This window comes from Hydractinia symbiolongicarpus, chromosome 14 (genome assembly GCF_029227915.1).
Source record: "Hydractinia symbiolongicarpus strain clone_291-10 chromosome 14, HSymV2.1, whole genome shotgun sequence".
Taxonomy (NCBI): domain Eukaryota; kingdom Metazoa; phylum Cnidaria; class Hydrozoa; order Anthoathecata; family Hydractiniidae; genus Hydractinia; species Hydractinia symbiolongicarpus.
The window spans coordinates 15,792,935-15,819,137 of NC_079888.1; the positions used below are offsets into that span (position 1 = coordinate 15,792,935).

Genomic DNA, 26,203 nt, shown 5'->3' on the forward strand with positions numbered 1-26,203 from the left:
CTTTTTGGGGTCGGGATCCAACTTTTACTGGGCCAGGGTGTTACTTTTCCACCATGTCTCTTTATGTTTTCATCATAACGTATTTTTGGAAATACACGCTTTTAGCTTATCTACAAAATTTTCCGAAAATACCAAAAATGACAGGAAGGTTAAAATACTTAATAGCACCCCCTGTTTTATATGGTTACAACAAAATAAATGTTTCCAGTTTCACATTGCGCTACTCTGTGTCATCCAATCAAACTTTTTGTTAAATAAAAAAAACTTTTTTACAACGTTGCACAAAATGGTGTTGTAATGTATATCTTCAAAACAAATAAATATTACAAAACAGCTTAAATTTCCATATTATAAATTTGAACGAAACTTGTGATACAACGAGCTAGCTTACTTAAAAACAATAAGGCCTTTTAACATAAAACCATTTCACCAAAAAAGAATTTGTAGTATAACTCAATGCAACGAAGTCTATTCCATGTGGTAAAGAATTTGCTATAAAAAATCTTTACTATTCTCTACTTATAATTCTACGTGCTGGTTTTTAACTTCTTCGATTTTTTTCACATAATCAGATTTTTCCACACAGCCGCTACATTTCTCGTCCCAGTCGTTCAAGATCTTTTTTAATTCTTTTACTCGCATCTTCTTTAGGTTGATATTTTTCCAGTCAAGTTCTTTGTCGTATTGTAAGTCACATATTTGCTTGTCTTTTCGTTTTAAATCTTCGCAGATTTTAGGAACACCTTTAAAGTAGGCGAGTGGTTTTGTGATATCTTTTAAAACGTACGTTGCTGAGTCATCAGTACCTCCAACATAATAACACTGGGAAGAAAGAGAACAGAGTTTACAGTAAGTAGACTTTGTAAAAATTAACAACAGCAAAGAAGTGTCAAGGCTTAAAAAGTTCTTAATAAAATCACCATTCTGTAAAATACACGACGACAAAGCCAGCAAAGTTTCCACAAAATGCATAGCATTTTTTACTTACAAATCTATTTTCTTTGTTCTTTGCTTTGCGACAGGCTTTCTTCAATTTCTCTGTCAAAACATTTTGATCTTTTCTATCACTTTCATCTAACGTCTTTTCAAATTTGGTCAAAAACTTTACGCACACTAAATAGAAGATAGATCAGAGGAAATAAATTAAAACATAATACATACGACCTTAAGTAACTATTATAGGGTCACAAACCCATATTAATATATCCCTACTTCAAATACTTTTTTAATTTATTCAATATTTTGCAAGTTAGCAAATTAAACTACCTTCGCCTCAAGGTAAGGTACAAAACGAAGATAAATTATGCAGAAAAACTTTTATATTTTTGTACTTTGAAACAGCAGGGCCACTAAACCATGAAATGTTTGTCACTTAAAACTTGTATTTATTAAAAGAAACATAAAAACTCACAAAATCTTTATGTCCATGATTTATTAATTTTCAAAATGATGAGAAAAATAATTACATGAGGTACTAGGAAGTTTGTTGCCACACTAGTTAAAATTAAGAGATGCCTTTCCCTTCTACCAACAATGACAGCTAAAGCACTATGGACAGTTAAAAGACTTTATAGTGTTAGGGCCTTTTCATATGAGAACCGGGAAACTCGCCTATCGAGTTTCCCGGTAGAGCGGGCTAATATTAACTAGGGTTTATATGTAAATTTGTCATTTCCCATCCCGGGTTTATATGAAGAAAAATTAGCGGGAAACTAAAAGTGGCGGGTGAATATGTAAGCAAATATGGCTTTCAACAACAGAAAAAAGAAGATAGCGATACTGTTTATGCTTGAAACAACTTTGTTATCACTATTAATTATTTCTCAATTTTTTTGAAAATTACCATCATTTCTGACCAATTTAAATATTATTCATTAACATCTCCCACACGCTTGAAACAGGATTAAAAGTTAATCTTAGATCAATCTCAATTGTAATTTTAGTGAAACTTGGTGTTTAGAGCATGTTTCATGGTTTTGTTGTCTTTTATTACAAATACACTATGATACAAAAACAAATAAGGTTACATAAACTTTTTCCGTACTTTGCCACCAGGTTTTTCTGTTTACATGAACAAATATCCATCCTGTTTGACCAAGATCCCGGCTCACTTGCCCGGGATCTCGGTTGACCGAGATTCCCGTTGTAACCGGGGCGAGATGAATATGCACCATATAAACACGATTTCAATTTTCAGCGTTCTTCCGCAAATATCTGAGATCTCGGTCATGCAGGATATCTCGGTGGACCGAGTTTTCCGGTCTCATATAAAAAAGGCCCTCAGTTGGAATGTTAATTCCACCTGATCCTCCTACTTGATTAATATTTATAATTTACAGGGAGAAAGTTTCACGTTTTCTGGCCAGTTTTAATTTTAAGTTCTGCTTTTTTCATCATTCTCTATTCCATAGTTAAAAAATATCCTAATGTCTATCTAATATCCTAATAAAAAATTTACCAATGATTTCTGATTTAAATTGTTTCTTTAAATTGATTGTATGGTACACATTTACATTTTGTTTCTATTAGAAGGGTTTTCAAAGGGCAGTTCATAAAATAGTGACACAGTTTCATTTTCAGGCAAAACAAAAGACACCGCACACGTTTTCAAAGGTTTCTATTTTTCTGTTTAAAAAATACACCACTCCTCCCCATTTAAAAAATACGGTTTCCCCCATATTTAAACATTTTGGTCTTCCCATTTAAACAATTTGGTCCCTCCATTTAAGAAAAAGACTGGAAAAATAGGAGATTATGGAAGTGTGCAGGCTGCAATGTCCCCTTTAACAGCAAAGGGTTGTGTCTTCTGACGACAAAGCTAAGGCTCATTAAGGTAGTAGTAATGCCATGTACGTACACTATCACCTGGATTGTAAATGTTTAAAAAAACAAACAATTTTGTAGCAAAAAAATTGTAAAGGTTTCAAACACTGAAGTGAATGAATACAGAAAAACGGCATAAACTTATCCACGATTTTTAAAACATAACTTTGTTAAATTCATTACATAAGAACATTTATTTTAAATACAAATTGACCTGTCCTCTCAATGTTTCAAATTTTTTAAATGGGGGGACCAAATTTTTTAAATATAGGGGACCGTAATTTCAAAATGGGGGGACTGTAATTTTTAAAATGGGGGGACTGTAATTTTTAAATTGGGGGACGATATTTTTTAAATATGGGGGACTGTAATTTTTAAATGGGGGGACTGTAATTTTTAAATGGGGTGATGATATTTTTTGAATATGGGAGACTGTACTTTTTAATATGGGGGGATCGTAATTTTTAAATATGGGGGGATCGTAATTATTAAAAAAACAACAACAAAAAAAACACAGCGCCAGATTATTATAAGTTATTGTGTAAAACCACTGGTACTACACATCCTAGAGTATTTAAGGCTCATCAAATGGCCCACACAGTGTGGCATCTCCCTCACAAGGGTTGGGTTAACCCAGTAACCCAAGATTCACCATCATTGAAACTTGTCTATATAGTTGTCAAACACATTTATCTGTGTAACAGTATTGCAGTGTAGATTTATGTGATTATTTTTGAGCTAGCTATACAGAATCTTAAGTTTAACCACTGACAGAAGCTGACTAATCAAAAAGTATGTAGAATGTTCAGGTATGTGCGCCTAGACTCCGTTATAAAACAATACCTTACCTTCACATTCTCCTTCTTTTAGTCCTTCGCTCTGGTCTAAAGCTATAGTAAATATTACTAGGCATAAAGCTAAGTAAAGTTTCATGACTATAACAGACAAGTAATAATTTTAATATATATCTAGAGTATAATTATTTTTATTTCGTTATGATTCTCCCACAAGGATACCTGCTTCTTGGAAGAGAAATTAAACTACTCTAGCTCGACACGGCCGTGCGTAAAATTTATTAAGAAGTTTTGTATGGGGTTTAAACATGTACACGTGTGACCAATGTGTTCGGGGACGCTTCCCTGGCCCTGTGTGTCGGCATCTCATTGGTTTGGAGACGGCAAGCTTCGTTCGGTTTCCGTGTTATTTGAGCGCATGCGCCATTTTTCTAAACAAGCGGCGAAGGCTTCAAAAATGGCGGACTCAAGTAGCGAAAGTAGCGACAGTGATAGGAAGATAAGAAGCAAGAAACGGAAAGATAAGCGTAAACCAATAATTTCTAACAAGAAAACAACAAAACGCAGGTTGGCATACCTTTTCGGTGAAACATCCCAGGTGTTTCCTCCAACTGAAATATAGGCCAGCTAGCTAGCTATGTATAGCTAAATAGTTCGCACGTCTATTAAAAACAAACAGAATATGGCTTATTGTGGCTGTTGGTATATCATGTTAGGTTGTTATCTGTGTAGATTTATTTTTCCCACACACAAAAAAAAACTTTCATAATTTAACAACATTTTGTCAGTGTGACGTTTTCAACTTGCCCCACTACAATAAATTTTTTTTCTGAAATCGTGTCTTATGAGATTTAGCAGGTTCCATGTGGGTTGTGTAAGCAGTGCTTTTATTTGCGTTATATTTCCAATTTCTAACATGTCTTGTCAGAATAATTCATGCCAAGGGCCATAGCCAAATAATCTAAGAGCCTAAGTCCACTATAACTAAACATTGAGAAGTTCAAATTGCATGTACAGAAATGACACACCTAATTACTTATGGGGATGTTCTGACCTAACTATAGACACTGACCCAACTTCAAATGAAAGACTCACTCGTCTGCAGACAAGACATTGTAAATAGATTGGATGGCCAATCTATTGCTAGGCTAGGCCCAGCCTTGGACAAATGTACAGTGCAGTCTGAATGTAAGCTTCCACCTCTATACAAACCTTTTTCTGCAAGTCAAAACCCTTTAACATTTTGTTTATCATAATTATTTTCACAATCTTTACATCCCATTAGGTATTAACACAAAGTATTACTATTTATTAATCCTAACAAAATTATTGTTATTAAAAGAGTTTTACGCATATTTTTTTTATTTTTAGACTTTTTTTAAAACAAATTTTTCTCAACATGTTATTTTATACTTTTTTCATGAAAACATTGCACAAAAAATTATAAAAAAGTACACAAAACTATTGTTTTGTTTCAAAAACTTGTCCAAATATTATCCTTCTGAACATTTTACTTGTATATTTTTTTAGCAAAACTTCAAAAAATAACTTTTGCAGCATAACTTCTTCTTTTGGGTATGAAAGTATTTTCAGCTGGAAAAATTCCCATCAACAGCTGGTTATGTTATAGGGGAATTCTCTGTGAAGAAGCTGTATTAGTCTTCTACAGTACTGTTTTAATAATTTTCAAGGCACCATATTAACATTATACGGTCCCATTTTAACAGTTTTTACGGAACTCCAGCGCCATTAATAACCTTCTACAATCCCAATTTCAAAAGTTTTTTAGCACACTACGGCATCATGTTTGACAGTTCTTTATGAGCTACGAAGCCCTTATATCGTTCTGCAGGCCTGTTTTAATAGTTTTATTTAAACAATGGCAGCATTCTAATGTTGCAAAAGTTAATTTTTACATTTCTAGTACAGAAGAGTCTTTCAGAAAACATATATCTCTTTTTAAAAATTCCTTTGGGAGCCTTTTTGGATTGGTTTCATGATTACTTACACAAGTTATAGTTATACGAAAATAAATTGTTTTAAAGCGTATGCATAAGCTTACATTTGGACTGTACTGTATGTGATAGTTTTAAAATAGGACAATCCCAACTAATGAAAAAAGAATCTCACACCCTTAAAAACCATGTCATAGGACAGACCCAACTAATGACAAAGGACTTGCGTACTTTCAAAAAACGTGTCATAAGATGGAATGGGCCCGACTATTGAGAAAGGACTCTTGCACTATCACAAATCATGCCATAAGATAGGACAGGCCCAACTATTGACACCCCGGAACAAAACTAAATTGCATCTTAAAGATATAACCAATTCTTTATTCAAGTAACTTATCAATCACTCTTTTAATTACTTTCATTACTTGATCAGCCAACTTCAACCCTCTATAGTAATTTAGTGTTGTCATCCTCATATGAAAAATATAAAGTCACTGTTATCGTTTAGGGTTGTTTTTTTGAACTATGCCACCCTAAAAAAAACGCTTTGTGTGGGCAGTTGTTTCTAAGTCATACATCCCATTTGTAAATGGAGCACAAAAATCACCTTTTTTAAAGTAGTGATTTATATCTTATGTTGTTGCCCTTATAAATCCAAGTCTAAAAATATGTCTGTCCTCCTTACCTGCTTCTTGCCAGATAAGAGGCTGGGATTTTTGCCAGGGCTACTAAAAATGTTTGGGGAGTGATAATAGATAAAACTGAATCTTGAAGAAAACATAGGTAACTGCTTTGTATAATAAAATAAGCTACAAAACTATAATTACCAAATTATTTTGTACTATCATTGCATATTCTATTTATAAATTTTTTGGGTGTTGTGTAGAATTATAATCTTGTTAATTTTTAGGTCGTCAGGTGAGGGTAGTTCTGAAGAAGAAATTAAAAAAAGAAAATACAAAAAAAAAGATGCGAAAAAAGAAGACAGACCAAAAATCAGGAGAGTGTCTTCCTCTGACGATGATGATGATAATTCAACCTTAGCAAGAGAAACGGCTCTTCGTAAACGATTAAAAGAGAACTACAAGGGTAAACAAAAGCAAGACAGTTATGAATATTTCGAAGACGAACGTAAATTTAAACATTCTGATACTTCTGATATTGATTATAAAAATAAAAAAGATAAAACCAGTCCCGATTATAATAAACATAGACACAAAGGGCACCAGAATGATTCAATTTTTGATAATAAAACTCATAGATCCAAAACTGGTTTTAGAAACATTGACGGCAACTTCAAAAATGAGAGAGATGATAGAAAGGAAAATAATGAGAGGTATGAAAATGACAAACATTCTAACAAAGAGTTTTCGGAAACAGATCGATCTCGGTCACTCAGCAGAGGAGGTGAACGAAGACATGTAAGAGAATGGGATAGAGGAAAACAGGGTTCTCATTCGGCTGATGTAAGACAAAGTGAATCATTTAAAAAGTAATCTTTTTTGTCTTATTTAGCTGCTTTTGTTGGTAATTATTTGTAGTAAAGAAAGTGGTTTTCATTTTAAAAATTATTTAAAAAAATAACAAGTATTGTTATTATCACTGGCATTGATATTTGACCAGTTTGAACTAAAAAAACTTCTTTGTATTATCCAGGTTCACATATTTGCCAGTTTGAACTGAATATCTACAGGAATATTGAGGAATTTTAGGAAAAATTTGAGATGTACGTTAGTAACCCTCTGTTGATACTGTTATTCTTTCTGTAGGAGTGAAACATCAAATAATAGTAAAAATGGAACAGCTGTGGCAAAAGAAGAACCAAATTTTAAATTATCTGGAAAATTAACAGAATATACAAATACATATAATGTAAGTTTACACTGTAATGCTTTGCTTAAACACTGTTCCTGTTCTGAAAAAATGTTCCTCCAAGAAAAGATGTTTTTCAAATCCATGGCCATTTCCAGTTAACTAAGCACTAGGATAAACATTCACTTAACATTTAGAGTTTGGCTATAGCCTGTTATTAGCTAATGCACTGAACAAGAATACTCAATAATAATTCACTGTTTTTTTATTGTATATAGCGGGTTTTTCAAAAGTGTGTTAGAAGACTGAGCATAATCATGTTTTATTCTTATGTGTATTGCCATGATTAATATTTTAAGAATAACATAGTATTATTTTTCCTTGGTCAATATTCTCACATGTAAAATATTGGGAAATTATTATCAAAAGCAATTTATGAAACTTTTTACGTGTAAGTCCTGCGAAGAACAAATGTTAATTTTTAAATAAAAACAGCTGAAGGCCTTTGCCTGTAATTCAAATTTCTACTTCATTCCTATTGTTCTTTTTTATCTATAGTATATATATTTTCTTGCAGCTTTAGATTTTTTTTCTAGGGAGTTGTTATAATGTATAACGAACCTGTAGAAGCAAGAAAGCCAAAAACAAAATGGCGGTTATATCCTTTTAAAGGAGAACAAGCACTTAGTAAGATGTTTTGTCATATTCACTATTAAAAAAAGGTAGTAGATTTGCAGTTTTCAATGTTTGATCACATCAGCTGCCTCTTCTTTCTTCACGGGTTTTAATATGGATTCTTTTGTCAACATTCTCTAACTAGTGTGTTTTAAATTTTACTATGCAAGAAAATTAAACTTGATAAAAGTAAACTTAAAATTGGCATATTTTACTCATTTTAAAATAATCAACATATAAGGTGTCAATTATTTTATATTCAATGTAAGTGCACACCAATAACTTTTAGTAGTGATCACAAATGATTTTTTCAGTGTAGGTTTTTTAATGTTTGTTTTCTTTTTTGATAGCTATGCTTCAACTTCATCGTCAAAGTGCATTTTTGTTAGGACGAGATAGAAAGGTAAATTTTGCATCAACAATCTTCTTTTAAATGAAAAATTTTGAAAACGAATCAAAAAGTTTTTTTTTCCACTCATTAAATTACTTTTTGAAAACGCTGTACAAAGTAAGGATTGATGTTTTTAAGGTTGCAGACGTACCTGTCGATCATCCTTCTTGCTCAAAACAGCACTCAGTGCTGCAGTTTCGTCTGGTTGATTACGAAAGGCCTGATGGAACAATGGGTAGGCGAGTTAAGTAAGTGGTGTCATATACAAATTACATAGATGTGGTACTTAGCATAGCATGCAATCATAATTACTATATAAAATGTAATTTTTTAGACCATACATCATAGACTTAGACTCAAGAAATGGTACATTTGTAAATAATAAAAAAATAGAACCTCGAAGATATGTTGAATTATTAGAAAAGGTATGTTGTTAAACCACATTCAGCACACATTATATTTTGTAAGAAACTAATATTAACAGAATATAAAAAGAAAAGTGAATTGATAGATCTCCTTCAACCATAAGAAACATCTAGTCTGGCCCTAAAATGTATGTTACTTACAAAACATCTGTATAATCTCTCAACATATGTCTAATATTTAGGGACTTTGTTATATAAGAAACTTGTTATATTTCAGGATGTACTGAAGTTTGGATTCAGTTCTCGAGAATATGTACTGTTACACGAGAAGTCACAAGATGATGAAGAAGCGTCAGGGACGGACGAGGAGAGTAAAGATTCCAAAGATGATTAAACCATAATAGGAATATAATACTATGCGTTTGTAGAGATTTTGTGGCTTTAGTTACCTCCCAAATTTAAAGAAAAGTAACTTAGTCAATTTTATGATTTTCAAATATACTTTTAATCCAAAAAGTATAATTTTTTATACAAAAAGCCATCAATTTATTTTTATTTGGTGATTTTTGGAAGTGCTTTTGTAATAAATTTAATGATTTATCATTTTTGTATATACATATGTGAAAGGACTTCAATACTAATATTTTCTGTCTCAATATAAATTTGTATTTGCTTGCTTCTAAACAATTTGGAGCTTGATACAAGGAAGACTTAGAGGAGGGGTTGAAATTTTGTGGGGTAAAAAGTCATCAATATATGTGATGGGGGTAGTTTTAATGAAATAATGTTTTAGTGCCTGTATTTATGACCATTGTTTGTCGAAGCTTTTGAAAAGCTTGTAAGTTACACAAAGACTTACAAATTGAGAAATTAAAACTAACTAGATACTTGGAAAAGAAGTTGAGATATCTGTGTGTGTGGATAAGTTTCGGAATTGAGGCGTCTGTTACTGTTATAACACTGTTAGTTAAAACGGCGATAAATTCTGTTAACATCTTAAGTTTTTTGTGTGTCTTTTTTCAGATCAGATTGTGTGTGTGACACTTGTATTTCTGTTGTAGTTAAACATGTCACATACTATAACACGTCAAAGAAGTTTTACATCTCCACCTTACAACGAGCCCACAACGCCATCGAACAGACCAACAAAGATAGAACGAATACAGCACTCCATCGTTGGTAGCACAAATGACTTGTTATCAATCAACAGAACATCAAAACAATCGGCAAGATGGTGCCTAATCAATCTAATATTAGCACTTCTCTTCTTTTTTGGATTGTAAGTTTTTTTTCATTTTTTAGGGAACAGTTTAAGGCTATAGTTTGCTTAGTTTTCGTCAATATTTTTGTGAACTCATCTCGCATGTTTGTTGAATAACAGTAACATTGACAACAACAATATTCCTACTGAAAAACAAGAAATTTGAAAAGTTCCAACTTTGCATACTTAGTTGGTTCAAAAAATTGCACAACAATTTTTTTTCCAATTTTTTTTTTGATCCAAAAACGTGTGACAACCTTTTACTGTTGCGGAATTGAATAAATTGTAACCGTTTAATTTCAATCATTTCAGCTTTCAGTTTATGATTACAAGAATGTTTTCCTTGCAACATTCCCTAGTTCAATATGTTGGTAAGAATTATAATTTTTTTTTTGATTCTTTGTTTATGTTGATTAATTATTATTTTGTTTCTTTTTTGACTTTTTGTCAGCATTTACTTAAACTTAAATTTTCAGATTATTTTTTCACATTGATGTTTTCGTGGAATGTATTGACAAATTTGTATTTGTATTGCATACCAACTTTTGCACGACACAATGTTATCTTGAGTCCAAAACAGAAGTCTCTTCTTGGAATCACCAAAGAAAATGGTAGCTATCTTATTTTTCACTAGAATTTAAATTTAAGATTTCAATTTTGAAAACCTGTTTTCCAAGCTGCCGCTTCAAATTTCATTACGTCTGTTTTTAGAGAAACTTTTTTGCGTTCAAGACTTTACTTCAACTCCCTGTCAACAAACCAATCAAGGGTCTTCTAGTCCATCCGCATATCCCATGCGACGACAATCTTCACGGGCATCAAGCTCGTCATTGTTAGATTACTCTCCAGGTAAGCCTACACAATTTATGTCTGTTTGTTTGCGTACCCGATGAGATGTTGATGCGAATATAAGGTTTAAAAGTGCACTCTTACTTGCTTGACACCTGCTTCAAGTTCTTGGTTGTTGAACTAATTCCGGAATCTGTGTAGAGTTTCTGTTTATTCCAACTTGTTTTTGGGCGAAAAGTGATTTTTTTACGCCCTACTTTTGTGATTAAATTTAAAATCTGATCTAAAAATATTTTTAGTACACAAAACGTCACCAACCCATACTCAGTACTCTCCTGGTCGCAGTCCAAGCTCGCCAAATCGTGGTCAGTACTCTCCCAGCCGTGGTCAATTCTCCCCTGGTCGTGGTCAGTCATCTCCTGGCCGTGGTCAGTATTCTCCTGGGAGAACTCAGTATAGTCCAGCCCGAGATACTCCACTCATATCAAGGGGAAGTCAACAACGCTTTACTCCACTTAGTACTCAGGTCGCTTCTTATTCGCCATACAGAAATGGATCGCCATTAATGGTTGGTATATTTTTGAATTAAGTCTACTTTTGCTGACGTTAAGAAAACGGATATAAATATTTTGATCGATTTTTTGTCATGATAAGCTCACAAATGAGATCTTTACCTGCCCAGAAGTCCTTGCTCGTGCCTTTTATCAATTTTAATTTTCTTCAGGTTGGACACACTGCTTCCGTCACCAGTACTCCGTCGCCATTTTTAAACGGTAGTGCTGGTCAAAGTCCACGGTAAAACTCGTTATTTTATGCCACTGTTGTTGTCTTGTCACTTGTTAGAAACCAACGTATTGTTTTATTTTCAGCTTTCGAAGTTTCAACACGTCTCCTGGGAGAGGTAATGTCCAAATGAATTAAATAAACGCCCTAGTAGCCTATAACAAAAGGAGCGCAAAGTACTTGAGAAATAGAAGAAAAAAAATGTACTCTCAAATTTAATTAAGGTCGACATGCTGTTAACACGCTAATATAGCGAATAATAATCGTATTCCCTTGACAAATCACGGTTAATCTCTCATGGTAGAAGCTCCATATAGCAGAAAACTACTTTAGCGAACTTTTTCATATGTTTGTTCCCCCATTTTCTGTTTGTTTAAATTCGGACATCACTTGAAACAATAAAAACTCTTGTTCAACGAGAGCTTTCCTAAGTAGATTCAATATGTCAATTTTGTTAACCATATCACTTCTCTGTTTACTTTGTAGTGAACAGCAAAGACGACGAATTGTTGGATTATCAAGTGCTTGATAAGTACGTGAAAAAAGAAGAAGAGGCTGAATTGCGTAACAGAAGAGGTACACTTCTTATACAGCCTTTTTTTAAAAAAATTTTTGACAGAGAGAAATACTAGCTTGCCAAGGAAAGGAGTTAATTTGAGATTATGGTCAAACGCGTCAAACCTTAGTCTTGACATGATTAATCTCATACAAAAATTTTTATCATTGTGCAAACTTTATGTTTTTCTTTTCTTTCAGTTCACTCTAACTCTCCCACTTCATCGTTTTGGAAGTATGGGAAAGCAGCATATAACTTGATACCAAACTTTGGTTCCTATCAACTTGCAACAAAGTCGAAATCGTTAAATATGAAAGATGATGATGATGCTGTGGGAAGTCCCTTTAAGAATGATGAGGTATGGAACGTTTATTACAGTAGTCCGGTGTTAAGTAATAAGGAGATCACGACTTAATTTTTACTTCCAGAGAAATTTTATCCTGTTTAAATAAAGTGAAATGTGTTAATACAGATTGCAGATCTGATAATTCCTTAAAATTCATTTTCACAAGCTGAGAAAATTGTTTTTATTTTCCACAAATTTAGGTTTTGAGAAAGCTCGGTTTGGAGAGAAGTGATGTAGATATATGGATTGAAAACTTCAGAAAGGTTATTCTTTATTTCTTTTTTATTTCTTTTTATTTCTCTGTCTGTCTGTCTGTCTGTCTGTCTGTCTGTCTGTCTGTCTGTCTGTCTGTCTGTCTGTCTGTCTGTCTGTCTGTCTGTCTGTCTTTGTATCTTCCGTTGTTTTCTCTTTCAGTGGATTGCACAAACAGTGTTAGAACCGCTAGTTAAAGAAATCGACGACATCAATAAACGATTAACTTCGATGGGAAGTCCCGATCTACACCTGGGAGGTTTGATTGACTTAATATTCTAAGTAGTGGTTTTAGCTGACACCCTTTTCACCAGTATTGTATTGCTGGTTTCCCGATATAGTTAATGTCTTGCTGGTTCCCCGATATAGCTAATGTATTGCTGGTTTCCTGATATAGTCAATGTATTTCTGGTTCTCCGATATATATAATGTATTGCTGGTTTCCCGATATAGTCAATGTATTTCTGGTTCTCCGATATATATAATGTGTTGCTGGTTCCCCGGTATAGCTAATTCAACGAGCACTAGTTTTTTCATCGACCTTCTTTTATTTAAAATCTTTTTTCGTTTATAGTGATCAGTCATTCGTCATTGCAGAGTTTACAAACTACAAAGGGACAACATCTTCCATCGCTGCAATCAGTGGTCCCTTACTTGGATGTGACCACGAACCAAGAATACCTGGTTAGTCGTATTAAAGGTAATGTTTGGAATTTTTAATGTGTGTGGCTTGTTTGACCAATATACCAGCTGAATAGCTCTTTGGCTTGTATTACGCTAACTCAACAGTGATGCATTCTTTTTGAATTTCCTCAATTAACATGACATGTAACATCGACTCTTTCATTTGCGCCAGTAAGGGCTAAGGGCCAACAAGGTACTGATTTTTTTTGTGTGATAGACCAACTTGTGATTACTCTTCTTTGTTTCCAGAACTTGCTACTGGTGGATGTTTACGTTTGTATCGCTGGGATGAAGGAGGATCGTATAAAAACAAACCATGGAATCCTGATCTTCCAACTGATGCGCAGGTTAGAAATGGAGGTTTAAATGTTTTATTTTAAGAGAAACCTAGTGCTAGAGCCTCTGAATCATTACGAGACTATATGCTGTAGAACTACACAAGCTTGTTTCGAAAACTTTAAAAAATAAAACAATTCCCAATATCTAGTGTTAATTTAGCCCGGAGACAATTTTTTAAAAAAGTTACAGCTTTACAATTTAGAATTTGAACTGCTTTGCAAGTAGGTTAGACTTTCCACGTTTGATTGTAACGGTAGACTTAATAAAGATATTTTTTAAATCAAAATTTAACTTAAGAAACTGTGTTATTTATCAAAAAGTTCGAGAAACGGAAAAGAATGAAAAATTTGTCAACGATATTTTATCTAGATTGTTTTCAATTTATTTTGTACGTACATGGATACACACTTACCTTCGAATCCACGCTACGCAGAGGGAAAAAGTTTTACTGGCTTGCACTATCTGAAGACACCTGCTAAACCAGGTAAGCAGTGACGCTTAATACGACAGCAACCGAAGCTAGAATGATGTACAGATTTTGTACAGATGATTGTTCCAGTTTTACTCCATGGATTTCTAACCACATTTTGAGCATCAACCATGAAAACTGTAACGTCGTTACTTTTCTGTTTTAGGAGACAAGAAAAGTTCGTTGGTGTTATATCAATCCAGAACGCAGAAACCGTATTTTAAAGTTTTAGTGGAAGACGAAATTTGCGAGCTTCCTAAGGTGAACTAATTATCTTAGGGTACAGCAAAAAAAAGAGACGAATATTCTTTACTTTTTAAAAATAGTTTTGTACCTCTCTCTCTCTCTCTCATCATGTTAACTTAAAGTGTTCAATATTTTTCTCAGTAATTGTAAAAGTATAATGTTTGTGTAAGACTCTGTGACTGTACATGTTAACATTATATTTTTTAAAGGGAATTGGTTAGATATCAAAACCTCAATTTAAGAAAAATATCAAAAAATTCTAAAATATTAAATTTCAACTGTTGGTTTGTTGGTTCCATAAATCTCATGTTTCTAAGTATTTCTTCCCTGTTATTTCTCTTTTAGGGACGAAACAATTTGTTTTGTGCAATTGTCGTGTTTTTGTATTACGCGAAAAGAAATTATCATGGCATGTTACAGTAAGTTTTTTTTCTGTAGCTTTTATTTTTACGGAATAGAGTTGGGTAAGCCGCATTTGCAGTAAATTCTTTTTGAATAAACTTGTAATATTGCCATACGCTTCTGATATACACCCCATTAGTTAGGATTAAAGGGGACCCGAGGTCTAAAATGGTGTTGGACTTATATTATAGAGCTTAAAAAGTTAGTTAACAAGTCTTTTTTAATTTTTTCGAAAAGCTTTTTTTATTCTCAAGATATTTACATCTAAAGAATTTTAGATTTAATTATGCTGCATGAATTATGATGTCATATTTCAGATTTGATTATACTGCATAAATCATATATAAATCATCGCAAATTTTGGCATTTTTTTCATCAGAAATTTAGACCTGTTAAGGGATGTGCATTCAAACTTTATCAATGCATAGGTATTATAAAGGTGAATTCATTAACATATTTTGCCAAAATGACACTCGCTTGCTCGTCCCAGGCCTCATAATTTTTTGGGATCTGTATGTCGGTTTGCAATCAAATTTCGTGAGTAAACATATAGGGCTTATACAAGCTTACGCAGAAAAAAATTATGTTATCAATTCACCAATATCATTTTATACCTCGGGTTCCCTTTAACATTAGGGAGCTATTGGGAGAGCAACTTACTAAATCTGTTAATAGTGTGCTTTGTACACAAATAGACCTTAATTTTGGATGTAGAATAAATAGAATACAAAATGTTGATACATAATTCGCGCACTAAGCATTTTATCGAAGTAGGATAAAAACTAAACTTGGAGTTCTAATTATCCAGTATAATAATTCTTTCAACTAGTCGTTAACCCGTGGATAAATCCACGGATTCGCCCATCTTGTGTGTCTCGCTACTGCGGTTACCATTTTGCATGACAGACAGACGCATACGGGTATTATAATATAGATACTTGAATTTTCAACATTTAAATATTTTAACTTTTAGACGAGTAAACCTTGGCATGTCTGGCATCAATGTTTTGTGGATATTAGACAAGAAGTAACGCCACGTTGGAGTCGTCGATGAGAGGGCGTTATGAGGATAGGGCGTTATTTTAACTTTTTATGCGAGTAGTTATTTTGACATTATATTTAATTGACGCGTGTATATATTTTCTTGCGCAAAGAAAAATATTTTTAAAGTTCTTGTTTTTATTTTTAATTTTTAAGGACGAGTGTGCAAGCGAGGGAGGTTTGTTTATTTCAAATTGGTCTCTCCAAACCTGATGTTTTTTTAGAGGACACCTTAAAATTCAAGTTGTGTGCGGATTATGTGTTGCGATATGTACCAGTGGAACTAAATATAAAAACGTAGGGTAAAAAAAAGAGTCCCGCTGTGCATTTTGACTTTTAAAAATGTCATTCAAAATTTGAATGTGTCCCGAAAAAGTGCTACGATCATTTTGAAATTTCGCGGAATTAAATTTTGCAGCCCACAAAGAATATGTAAACAAATTTTAACCACCGAGAACAAAATGAGTAAACTGCAACATGACGTCAAGTGTACAGAGAGAACATGATTTGTTTAACAATCTTAAACCCGACAATTCATTGAAACAAAACAGGAAAACGCCTAAAAAACTCGAAGAAACATTTCAGTGAAAAAAATCCGAACATTTTTGTTTTGTTTTTCCTCTCGAATTTTGCAGGAGTTATGTAACTCACCAATGCTTTCTTTGTTTCTTTGTTCTTCGAGTGTATGATATGAATGATGACGTTTTCCACGATATTTCACTCGCATAGCTCACAAACAGAAAGCCGGGTATTATTTCGATGAAATTAAAAGAGCAGAATACCAGAGGCTGTACAGAATTAAGGATTAAAAAAAGAAATATTGAATTCAAAAAGACTATATTTAAAGATCTAAAAAAATCCATAAATAAATTACATCACCAAATAAAAACAGGTATAAAAACAAATATAATCTATCAACAATTAAAAAAAATAATTTTGTTTTTTATACAATAAATGGTCAACTATAGTTTATATCTTAATGCCAGAAATTTTCGCGACCTTTTTTACTCTATTCATTTGGCACGTTTAATCGCGCGTGGAATTCAAAGGGGTGCGAAAATATCTGGAATTAGGTTATTTCGTCGGCGACTTCAGCTTAGCACATTCCGTCGTTTGAGCGATAGGTAATCTCTTTCAGCTGTTTTGTGAGGCGACAAAGCCGCAGGCGTGCTCCACAACTTTTGGTGATGTAAATCGCTAAGTAAACCTTTTAAAAAAAAGAAGGCAAATTCCATGATCGTCTCATGTAAACTAGCAAATACAAAAAAAGAAAATTATTCCACATATTAACTTACTTGTGGCTCGAGGTGAGAGCAGCGATCGGTTTCTATCATCTCCCAACTCATCGTCGAATAACTGAAAATAAAGATTCAATAAATACATAAGGGTAAAAGAAAAAAAAATGTTTGCATTTAAAGTAACTGACCTTTTTGGAAACTTTTGATTTGTTTATGGTTTCGTCAAATAAGTAATTTGTTCGACTTCGTTCATGACTACAATATAAAAGTGTATTCATATTAAACTATAAAATGCACGTAAACAAGCAAAAGGAAATGACACAGTGTAAAACATACCTTAGACGATCATTTGTCAGGTTTAGTTTTTCCGAGAGATAATCTTTTGCAGTTCGTTCTTGTTCAAATAACTCCTAAAAAAATTTGGATGCAAAACATTCAAACATCACGTCATTTAATGAACATTAAAATCAAATTAAAACTTTAAATAACCGCATACTCTATATCTTTTTGCCTCAACCTCAGATGTGTCTCGCTTTGCCAAACCTTCGTGCAAAGTTGAACGCACCATGCTTAATTCATTCTAGAGTCAAAAATCAATCTATTATCACAAGCATTTATATTTCAAATCACTCTAAAGCACTAAGAATTGAGAGAATAACAACCTTTAGATCCGAAACCGTTTCTTCGAAAGATTTACGAGCTCTGGACTCCTTTTCGTTTCGTATTTTCTCGAAAGCTTCACGAGCGAGAGACTAAAACGAAACCGCAATAAATTTACTGATAAAAAAAAACAGATTTTAATAGACATTTAAAAAAAAACGAATACATGTCATACTTGTTCTTCAAGATGCATGTTCACTTCCTGTAATTTTTTATTCAAATCAAGTCGCGCCTAAAAAAATAATTTTTTGAGGAAAATCAAACCAAAAATACGCCGGTACTAAGGCCAGATGATGGAAGCAAGATTACCTTCGTTTCCAAAGCGCGTTTAAACTCTTCAATTTCTTCTTGGGGGATGTAATTCTTGTTAAAATATTTCTTTTGTTCTTCCAGCTCGTTTCCTAATTCGCGACATTTCTTTTCCAACTTCTCCACTTCATACGCGTGAACCTGCTCGCACAAAAAGAGAGAAAACGGTAAATTTGGAAGACGAAAATGAATTTTAGAAGCTATCTTAAAAAAATCGCTTTACCTTATCTTGTGTTTTGTAGTCAGTTAATTCTAAGAAAGTAATGGTATTAAGAATTTAGAACATAAAGAATAAAAATAGTTGCATTTATTGGCTTCCCTGTCAAAACTTTCGGCATATATAACTATACAGAAAAACACAAGTTAATTAATTCAAATACCTTTCATTTGTTGCCGACATAGCTTTTCAGAATTCGTTCTCATCTCCTGCTCATGACTCAATCGATCTGATAATTGGTCCAACTATAGAAAGGAATACCACCAAAGCGTTCATGTCACAATGAAATGCAATACAATAACAGTAACTATTCGTAATACACTCCCAACTACTTTGCACTACTCACCTGACGTCGTAATTTAGTAACATTCGAATTTATTGCTTCACGTTCTCGATCAAATTCGGCATGAAGGGCAGGAATACGAGATTCTCCAGTTTCATACCCCTACAACAAAGGTAAATTCACGTGCACAGACAAATCAGAACTTTTTTGAGCGCGCGGACTTCCGAGAGCACAAATTTTCGCGATAACTTACGCTGTTAAAAATTTTGTTATTCGCAAACGCTTGAATTTTTAAGTTCGTTAATGATCACATTATATCATTAAAACAACAACAAAAAAAAACACAACAATATCAAGACTAGGGTTGAGTTTGTTTAGACATTTTATTGACGTGAAAATACGCATATGGCATTTTTCCCACTCGTCACGTTTGTGTTCTGGAATGTTTTTACATGTACAGAAGTTTATAGCTAACTTGCACATAGAATATTTTTTGAATTCGCGAAAGTACAATCGAAAAATTTTGTGCGTGCGAAAGATTACGCTTTAAAGTAGATCAAAATATAGGACGTAAAAATATTTTGGAATTTTAGAAGAGCTTAAACATCTAAACAAAACCAACATATTGTCAAATGGCCTACAATAACAAGCTCTTCAAAAAAAAAATTTCTAAGAAAAAAATCTTAGCTACCTTCACTTTTCGTTGGTACTGCTTTAACTTATTTCTCAATGCAGAAACTTCTTTGTGGTGTTGTAATGATCTGAAGCAATAAAGGTTAACGAGTTTAAAAATTGGATTTGTAGAAATCGTAATAGTGAGAAATCATTTATAATTAAAACGCAGATGCTGAATGAAAGACTGATTTCTGATTTTATTTTATTTATTGTGTTTCCAGACAATTCTTCGGTTGACTATAATAACGCGTTCTGTCAAAAATGGATAAAAATGTTTTACGCGACTTTCCAGTACACCGCATACGGATTAAAATATCACGTTTTTAATCGGCAGTTCCATTTTTTAGTTCGCAAGTATAGTGGCAAGTATAGTGGTCACCTTTGTTCATATAACTCAATTTTGCTGTCTGATCCCTTCTTTAAATCCAAAGCTCTTCTTGTTTTGCGTTTCTCCTTAAAATATAATCAAAATAAAACTGATTTGTGAGACTGAGTTTTGTAAACATCAGAAAACTGTTGTGACGAGATAAGAAACTAACCTCTTCGATATCGCTTCTCAAGTTGTTGATTAATTTCTCCATTTCAATAACCTACAATTTTACAAAAGATACAATAACTGTATGACGTGTGACTTGTCAACTGTGTAACAAGTTATGAAGAGAGGAATGGGTGTGTGAAAGAAATGCAAAAATGATTATCATGCATGGATAATTTCATATGTTGTCACTCACATTGCTGGACATAATAAAAACAACAACAAACAGAATATCAGAAAATAATCATCACGGTAGATTGACATAAATCACACTTAAATCAATCAATCTTAATAACAATTATAACCCAATTCACCTTTAGCCCAAGTTTAGATCTTGATTTCACTTCTGATTCCCATAATCCTTTGTGTTCTTCCGCTTCTCTCTGTCGATGTGATCTATGCAGCGCTTCTGAATGTAGCTTCTCTTCCAGCGCTATGTTGTTTCCCTTCACGTCTGATAACAATGCTTCTAAATTTTCACGAGCCTAAAATTAAGTCCACAATATGAGTTGCATACATCTAAAAGTCCTTGTTCCCTAATAGTTCTCTTTGTGAATCATATTTTAATCGAACTACACTCAAAAGATTGCCAACAAATTGAAAGGCATTCAGGCCGACGAAAGCATGAGACGGTATAATTATTTAGAACGACGAATAATTTGGGACATCAAGATGTATTACTTACTCTGCGAAAAATAGTTTTCGCTAATTTTGTGCATTTATTCAACAGTTTTTGAACTTTTGCTCGACAAGGAACAGCCTGCACTGCTTCCCTTTTCCCACAGTGACGAAATTTTAGAAAAGTTTTGAAAAAAAGATGATGAAATAATAGACCGGTAAATTTGAGCTGAAATCCCAAATTCGATATTTCTGAAATATTTAGGTTCGAGTTTTTTTACTAGTTCAAAAATCTTAAAAAAAATCATATGTATTTTAAATACAGGAATCTTTAAAATTTTATCCGAGATGAAAACAGCAAAATAAAATAGCTGTGGATTCATTCACCTCAAAATAATCAGCGTTCGCGCATCCAACAAAATATTGTAACCCATCAAAAGTTTCTTTGTTGTTTTTGAAGCTTACGGCTGCCATTTTGATTTTTTTTACGATTTTACTTGCGGCTTTTTTTCGCGACGGCGTTGTTTGCGGTACGGATGAACGCACTTATTCTGAAAATGCGCTAGTCGAAAGAAAAAACTGAGTGACAACTTAAAAAAATGTAGCTACAGACATTTAGTATTATTGTGTTATTATTTTGCAGTTTATAAATTATTATTACTCCAGTATAATTTTTTAATCGGACAAATAGCTTAAGACATCAACAGCAATTTGTTTAGACAATTAAAATATCTTAAAGCCACAAGTAGTAAAAAATGTAATTGTGAATGTATTAAATAGATTTTATACGTTTAATACTGATGGCTCAGGCTGATGTGAAGTAGCCTCGCTGGCGGTCGAGGTGAGCATGTTTAGTACCGGAGCAGAGATGTGAGAGGCACCGGAAGCCCTCGCAAGCGTGGCCGCGTTCTGTGCTTAGAGAACCACAAGCCGTCGTCGGCTGTAGGCAGGAGCTTCTGTCGCCGGGCTTCTTATTATTACTTTCTTTCTTTTAACATGAAACAATAACTTAACTAGCCAGACTAAAAAGAATGGCACTTTGTATCCGTAACTACACACCTCGTTCGCGGATCGAAGTTCTTGTATCAGCATTTCAGCTTTCGCTTTTTCTTCACGAAGATCGGCCTCTGCCGTTATATTTTGATTTTTCAGGTCTTTTAAATTATCTTGTAAGTCGAACTAAAATTGAATAAACCCATTTCTTTACGTCTGCTGCCAATGTACACGAATTTTTAAGTTTACAAAATCGACTTACGGTTGCTTTTCTCATATTTTCCACTTCGCCAGATTTGTATACAAGACGTTTAGTAGTCTCGTCTGTTAAATGTCTCGATTTTTCTAATTCTGAGTTCATTTCATGTACATGTTGTTCAATTTCAAATTTATTTTCTTCGAGAATTTTCACCTAAAATTACGGGGCAAACAAATTCTTTATGCATGTGTACTTTGTACCATTACCGACTAAAAGCGCCGTGATCGTATAGTGGTTAGTACATTGCGTTGTGGCCGCAATAACCCAGGTTCGAATCCTGGTCACGGCACGATTTTATTTTTTTACAGTTTAGCTGATGAAGCTGATAAAATATTTTTAGTATAAAAACAAACAACTTTAGTTAGAAGAGTAGCTAGCTAACAATATTTCCAATCAAATAATTGAATGAATTTTTCCAAATTTTTCTCGCAAAAGAAGAAAAAAAATCTTAGAATACGACAAAAAGATTGATTTTTTTGCCGCAGTTAAAATTTTTTAACTTTTTGTTTTTATTGACAAACATATTTTTTTAAGCCATAAATTTTGATAGTTTAAAGTTTAATAAAACAATTGTTATTAAAATGAATGGCGCTGGATGTTCATAACCTACTGTAGATAAAGATCATTATATTTCGCTCATCTGTTGCATCCCGTGTGGTCTAGTGGTTAGGATCCGGCGCTCTCACCGCCGTGCCCGGGGTTCGATTCCCCGCGCGGGAGCTTTTTACTTTTTTTTCCACGACAAATTTTTATATGTTTACCTCATTATGTAATCCAGAAACTGCTTTTCTTAGATCCATGTTCTCAGATAATACTTTTTCCCTCTCCTAAAATATTTTAAATTCACAAGTTTTGACTGTGAATTAAACAAAAATTACAGCTACGGCGTCTCTGGACATGTTCTATGAACTTTGCATGTATCTGAATATTCTCTTCATGACAAATATGTCTTTCGAGGCCTTTTTTCAGTGCTACGGTTAATCTTAATACAACTCAACACAAAAAAGGAAACAGGCGTTACAATTTCCCAGAATACAACTCGCTTTTCCGGTCTCACCTTGGTTAAAACGTTTTTTTCAGTATTAGCATCATTCAAATCGTCTCTCGTAATCACCAAATTCTAAAAGACAAACTGGCATTTTCACAATGTACAGAACACGAACACACATAGCTACATCAAGGGCTTGTTCTAAATAAAAAGAAAATTGTATTTTCCGGATCTTGGGTGGTGTTATTATCCTTATCTCCGGTTTAAAAAGTTTTGGATAAGAATCGAATGTTAAAGTGCAATGTCTCAATGTTAGTTGTGCAGAAACTGAGTGGGGAAGCTTCACTACCATGTTGCTACGACATCTTAACTAAGGACGACCTTAACTTTACCTCGTTCAGTTTTTTACACTCGTCAATTTTCTCCTTTAACTTGTCTTCACTCGCCACAAGTTCAGTCCGTAGTTTTTCAAGACGTAAGTTTTGTTGTTCGTTCTTCAACAGTAATTCTGTCTTTTCCTAAGTCAGTGATGAAAAGTGCTGACAGGACTCTCCAGTGATAGAGAGGACTGGAGGTGAGTTGTGCATGTGTGTATGTATTATGATGTAATATTTTTGTGCTCTCACAAGAAAATGGAAACGTGCGAAGATAAAGAAACTTATAATTTGCTGTATAACTTTTCCAAATATAATTCTATAACTGGTGCACCTTAACCTTTTTTAAGTTTCAAAGAAACGAGACGGCTGTAGTACAAAAATAGTCAAGTATGACAGTAGAAAATGTTAAATTGTTACCAATACAACAAAGGTTCACTCCAATCATTGCAAAACAAAACATAGATGCATTGAGTAACACCAAGAAAGAATAATCTTCTGCAATTCACAACAATATAGAAATACTGTCGCTATTTAGATTATCCTTTCAAAGAAAAATACCTTGTTAAAATCTTCTTTCACGTTCAGTATGTACGCATTAACTGCTTCCTATAAAAACCACAAGTGAGATATAATGATAATAAAAAGGAGATTTTTACACACTAACGCAACACAAAACAAACCTGCTTCTCACTGGCACTTTTATCTTTCAACGCGAACTGTTCTTTCGTAAACGTCAATTCCTTTTCTACTTTATCCAACTCCCTTTGAAGCATGGTCACCCTAAAATTATTTTTTGCATAAAAAGTATTTTTTTTCGAGGAAACATTCGAGCTACGTTTGGCAACGTAGGGGAATATAAATTGGATAAAGAATCTTTCAAGATTTCAGTTTTTTCTTTAATTGGTAGAGAGCAAATGAGTGTGAGCTGTTATTGCGTCCGTGATTTGTTCAGGGAACTGACGTTTCTTAGTTTCAAATTTGTCTGCTTAGCCAAAAAATCATAATTACTAAAGCATACCTTTCATTAGTACCTTCCAATTTTGTCTCCAATTTATGTGATAAAAGCTACGAAAGTAGAGTAAAAATAATAATAAAGCTACAAAGAACACAAAAAACGTACATTAATCCATACTCAACAACACCGCAATTGTGTTAGCGACCTACTTACTTTTTCATTTCGAAAGTTTTCTTCTAATTGTTGAACATAACTATTGGTTTCTTTAACATTATTTTGCGCTGTAACCACTTCTCCTTTTCTTTCCGCAAGAGCCAGGCCTGTGCTTTGCAACTAAAAACAAAATCAAGCAATTAGCAATTCCATGCTGTTAATTCTAAGATTTAAAATTAGTAGACTTTAAAATGATAAAATTCATACTTGTGCAGTAAGCATGCTAACTTGTGCTTCGGTGGACGACAGTTTCTCTTCTGATGTCTAAAGAAATCCAATAAATGTAAAACATTTGCAAAAGGGATGTTCTGGCAATTAAAGTCCAATATTTCAACTGCTATAAACAAACAAAAAAGAAGATAAAATGAACTTTGCTTGGCACTGGACAACTGCGCCATTCTCATTTCACACCATAAAATAAACGCACATACCTTTAACTGTTCTTTCGCGTCGTTCAAATCTTTTTGCAATTGGTGCACCTCAGATGCGTGTTTTTCTTTCAGTAGCAGCATATCTTTGTCTGTTGTTGCTTTACTCTCGACGATTCGGTCAATTTCGCGATTAGAATTGCTGAGTTGAGATTTTAATGAAGCAATCTAAGGTTGCATTTTTTAATTCAGAAATTTGAAGAAAATATAACACTAAATCAATGGAAGTTTACTTATAATTATTCTAACATGTGAGTTTTTTTGTTTGTTTTTTGTTAAAAAAATATTATTTACAAAGCAGATGCGCCAGTAATCATATAGAAGTAGAAATGGTTGATAAAAACCCAACCTCTTCTTCTAAACGTTTCTTCAAATTCGTTTCACTCTCCAACGTTGATGTCATTCTTTCTTCGTTAGCATGCTTGTGTGATTTCTCATTTTGTAGTTGCAGTTGAAGTTGAAACAAATTTTTCTCTGCAGCAGTCTGAACAAAATATCAATTAATTAATGCTATGTTTGTAATAAAAGATTGACACAATAACAACTGCACAAAAAAAATTCAAATTCATTACCAATGCTTCAGTCTTTTCTTCCAATTTATTTCGTAGCTTCTTGATTTCTTCATCAGACTGGGAACGGTGATCGGATAACTGAGATAAAACTCGAGACAATTCTCCCTAAATACGATATATGACGAAAAAGCGTTAGAGGCAATATGAGGCGAAAATATCTTTTATGTTAAGACACTTATACAGTATCAATCAACTGAAATGATAAACTAATTGAACATGGTACCTTGGCTTTGGCGAGTTCTATTTTCATTGCATCTGATGTTGTTTGCGTATTACGACAAGTTTCATCCAGTGCTTCCAGCTTGGATACAGCTTTGGCATGGTCGTGTGAAGTGCGCTGAGCTTCTTGGAGAATTAGTTCGTGTTGGTGTAGTTGTTCTTCGTATAATTTTTGCTGAATAAACAAATGTGATTATCTATTCCAGCAAGATGGCAAACAAAAATATTTCACTGAGAAACTGAGAAAAAAATTATTTCTCAAATTTTATTTTGATAGGTAATTTACCATGCCACTACGCATGGCCATTGCCCTAGACAGCACCTTTGTGAAATTCTGGGTTTACACCACGGTTGTGCGTATACTTCACAAAATAAGAAACATGTTCAAACAAAATGAACAATCACCACCAACAAAATAACACAACTAACAATAAATCTACCTGCAAACAGCGTGATTGCTTCTCTGTATCCAACACCAACTGCACTTCATTAAGATCAGATTGTAATTTGAGTATGTGCTGTTCCCGTGCTTTTAGCTCAGCTTCAAGTTTACGGTTGGAAAGTTCAAAATTTTGTCTTGACTCCGTCTCTCTGCAGGACAAAAGAAAGATTTCTTTAAACCATTATAACAATTTTAACACATGCAAATAGTTGAGTTTATACAGTCAATTTAACGCTACG

General features: G+C 33.5%; 4 protein-coding genes and 2 non-coding genes across 7 annotated transcripts in view; 4 read left to right on the forward strand and 2 right to left on the reverse strand.

Moving 5' to 3' along the window:
* Positions 1 to 201: 201 nt before the first annotated feature.
* On the reverse strand, positions 202 to 3,892 carry LOC130625961 (mesencephalic astrocyte-derived neurotrophic factor homolog). Its single transcript, XM_057441085.1, has 3 exons — positions 3,672 to 3,892; positions 989 to 1,113; positions 202 to 822 (listed from the first exon to the last, which is right to left on the reverse strand). Exons 1-3 carry the CDS (start codon positions 3,754 to 3,756, stop codon positions 520 to 522), a joined length of 513 nt encoding a protein of 170 aa, XP_057297068.1. The 5' UTR covers positions 3,757 to 3,892; the 3' UTR covers positions 202 to 519.
* A 139-nt stretch (positions 3,893 to 4,031) lies between these two features.
* LOC130625960 (smad nuclear-interacting protein 1-like) lies at positions 4,032 to 9,458 on the forward strand. The gene is made up of 8 exons (XM_057441084.1): positions 4,032 to 4,184; positions 6,483 to 7,064; positions 7,342 to 7,444; positions 7,981 to 8,071; positions 8,410 to 8,462; positions 8,589 to 8,698; positions 8,785 to 8,875; positions 9,093 to 9,458. Exons 1-8 carry the CDS (start codon positions 4,036 to 4,038, stop codon positions 9,207 to 9,209), a joined length of 1,296 nt encoding a protein of 431 aa, XP_057297067.1. The 5' UTR covers positions 4,032 to 4,035; the 3' UTR covers positions 9,210 to 9,458.
* A 199-nt stretch (positions 9,459 to 9,657) lies between these two features.
* On the forward strand, positions 9,658 to 16,111 carry LOC130625959 (transmembrane protein 209-like). The gene is made up of 17 exons (XM_057441083.1): positions 9,658 to 10,094; positions 10,389 to 10,447; positions 10,553 to 10,687; positions 10,788 to 10,925; positions 11,165 to 11,433; positions 11,590 to 11,660; positions 11,735 to 11,766; positions 12,135 to 12,224; positions 12,405 to 12,562; positions 12,751 to 12,813; positions 12,965 to 13,061; positions 13,377 to 13,502; positions 13,736 to 13,833; positions 14,195 to 14,309; positions 14,461 to 14,555; positions 14,886 to 14,959; positions 15,916 to 16,111. Exons 1-17 carry the CDS (start codon positions 9,883 to 9,885, stop codon positions 15,971 to 15,973), a joined length of 1,890 nt encoding a protein of 629 aa, XP_057297066.1. The 5' UTR covers positions 9,658 to 9,882; the 3' UTR covers positions 15,974 to 16,111.
* Positions 16,112 to 16,803: 692 nt separating this feature from the next.
* Positions 16,804 to 26,203, reverse strand: part of LOC130625958 (trichohyalin-like) — a 28,666-nt gene continuing 19,266 nt past the window's right edge. Inside the window, exons 24-53 of one of the 2 annotated variants that reach the window (XM_057441081.1) lie at positions 25,963 to 26,113; positions 25,527 to 25,697; positions 25,304 to 25,408; positions 25,081 to 25,215; positions 24,735 to 24,899; positions 24,511 to 24,567; positions 24,304 to 24,423; positions 24,154 to 24,200; positions 23,816 to 23,915; positions 23,694 to 23,741; positions 23,151 to 23,276; positions 22,828 to 22,890; positions 22,532 to 22,597; positions 21,774 to 21,923; positions 21,578 to 21,697; positions 20,215 to 20,385; positions 19,905 to 19,955; positions 19,745 to 19,818; positions 19,382 to 19,451; positions 18,754 to 18,852; positions 18,571 to 18,652; positions 18,414 to 18,442; positions 18,191 to 18,331; positions 18,057 to 18,113; positions 17,884 to 17,973; positions 17,718 to 17,801; positions 17,558 to 17,631; positions 17,410 to 17,476; positions 17,279 to 17,339; positions 16,804 to 17,190 (exon numbers count right to left, since the gene is read on the reverse strand). In XM_057441081.1, the coding sequence (XP_057297064.1) occupies positions 17,075 to 17,190; positions 17,279 to 17,339; positions 17,410 to 17,476; positions 17,558 to 17,631; positions 17,718 to 17,801; positions 17,884 to 17,973; positions 18,057 to 18,113; positions 18,191 to 18,331; positions 18,414 to 18,442; positions 18,571 to 18,652; positions 18,754 to 18,852; positions 19,382 to 19,451; positions 19,745 to 19,818; positions 19,905 to 19,955; positions 20,215 to 20,385; positions 21,578 to 21,697; positions 21,774 to 21,923; positions 22,532 to 22,597; positions 22,828 to 22,890; positions 23,151 to 23,276; positions 23,694 to 23,741; positions 23,816 to 23,915; positions 24,154 to 24,200; positions 24,304 to 24,423; positions 24,511 to 24,567; positions 24,735 to 24,899; positions 25,081 to 25,215; positions 25,304 to 25,408; positions 25,527 to 25,697; positions 25,963 to 26,113 (2,890 nt within the window). In that variant the 3' untranslated portion in view covers positions 16,804 to 17,074. The remainder of the gene's footprint in view (positions 17,191 to 17,278; positions 17,340 to 17,409; positions 17,477 to 17,557; positions 17,632 to 17,717; positions 17,802 to 17,883; positions 17,974 to 18,056; positions 18,114 to 18,190; positions 18,332 to 18,413; positions 18,443 to 18,570; positions 18,653 to 18,753; positions 18,853 to 19,381; positions 19,452 to 19,744; positions 19,819 to 19,904; positions 19,956 to 20,214; positions 20,386 to 21,577; positions 21,698 to 21,773; positions 21,924 to 22,531; positions 22,598 to 22,827; positions 22,891 to 23,150; positions 23,277 to 23,693; positions 23,742 to 23,815; positions 23,916 to 24,153; positions 24,201 to 24,303; positions 24,424 to 24,510; positions 24,568 to 24,734; positions 24,900 to 25,080; positions 25,216 to 25,303; positions 25,409 to 25,526; positions 25,698 to 25,962; positions 26,114 to 26,203) is intronic. The other variant, XM_057441082.1, reaches the window with a different exon arrangement.
* Trnah-gug (transfer RNA histidin (anticodon GUG)) lies at positions 21,988 to 22,059 on the forward strand. The gene has a single exon. It is a non-coding gene; the product is annotated as a tRNA-His (tRNA).
* On the forward strand, positions 22,419 to 22,490 carry Trnae-cuc (transfer RNA glutamic acid (anticodon CUC)). Its single transcript has one exon. It is a non-coding gene; the product is annotated as a tRNA-Glu (tRNA).

Excerpts from the sequence above, each read along its gene's own strand:
- LOC130625960 (XM_057441084.1), top strand. The coding sequence starts at position 4,036 with ATGCGCCATTTTTCTAAACAAGCGGCGAAGGCTTCAAAAATGGCGGAC. Across the intron at positions 4,185-6,482 it reads AAGAAAACAACAAAACGCAG|GTCGTCAGGTGAGGGTAGTT; the intron begins GTTGGCATACCT and ends GTTAATTTTTAG. Across the intron at positions 8,699-8,784 it reads ACAATGGGTAGGCGAGTTAA|ACCATACATCATAGACTTAG; the intron begins GTAAGTGGTGTC and ends GTAATTTTTTAG.
- LOC130625959 (XM_057441083.1), top strand. The coding sequence starts at position 9,883 with ATGTCACATACTATAACACGTCAAAGAAGTTTTACATCTCCACCTTAC. Across the intron at positions 10,095-10,388 it reads CTTCTCTTCTTTTTTGGATT|CTTTCAGTTTATGATTACAA; the intron begins GTAAGTTTTTTT and ends CAATCATTTCAG. Across the intron at positions 14,556-14,885 it reads AAATTTGCGAGCTTCCTAAG|GGACGAAACAATTTGTTTTG; the intron begins GTGAACTAATTA and ends TTTCTCTTTTAG.
- LOC130625961 (XM_057441085.1), bottom strand. The coding sequence starts at position 3,756 with ATGAAACTTTACTTAGCTTTATGCCTAGTAATATTTACTATAGCTTTA. Across the intron at positions 1,114-3,671 it reads AAAAGAAGGAGAATGTGAAG|TGTGCGTAAAGTTTTTGACC; the intron begins GTAAGGTATTGT and ends TCTTCTATTTAG. Across the intron at positions 823-988 it reads AGAACAAAGAAAATAGATTT|TGTTATTATGTTGGAGGTAC; the intron begins GTAAGTAAAAAA and ends CTTTCTTCCCAG.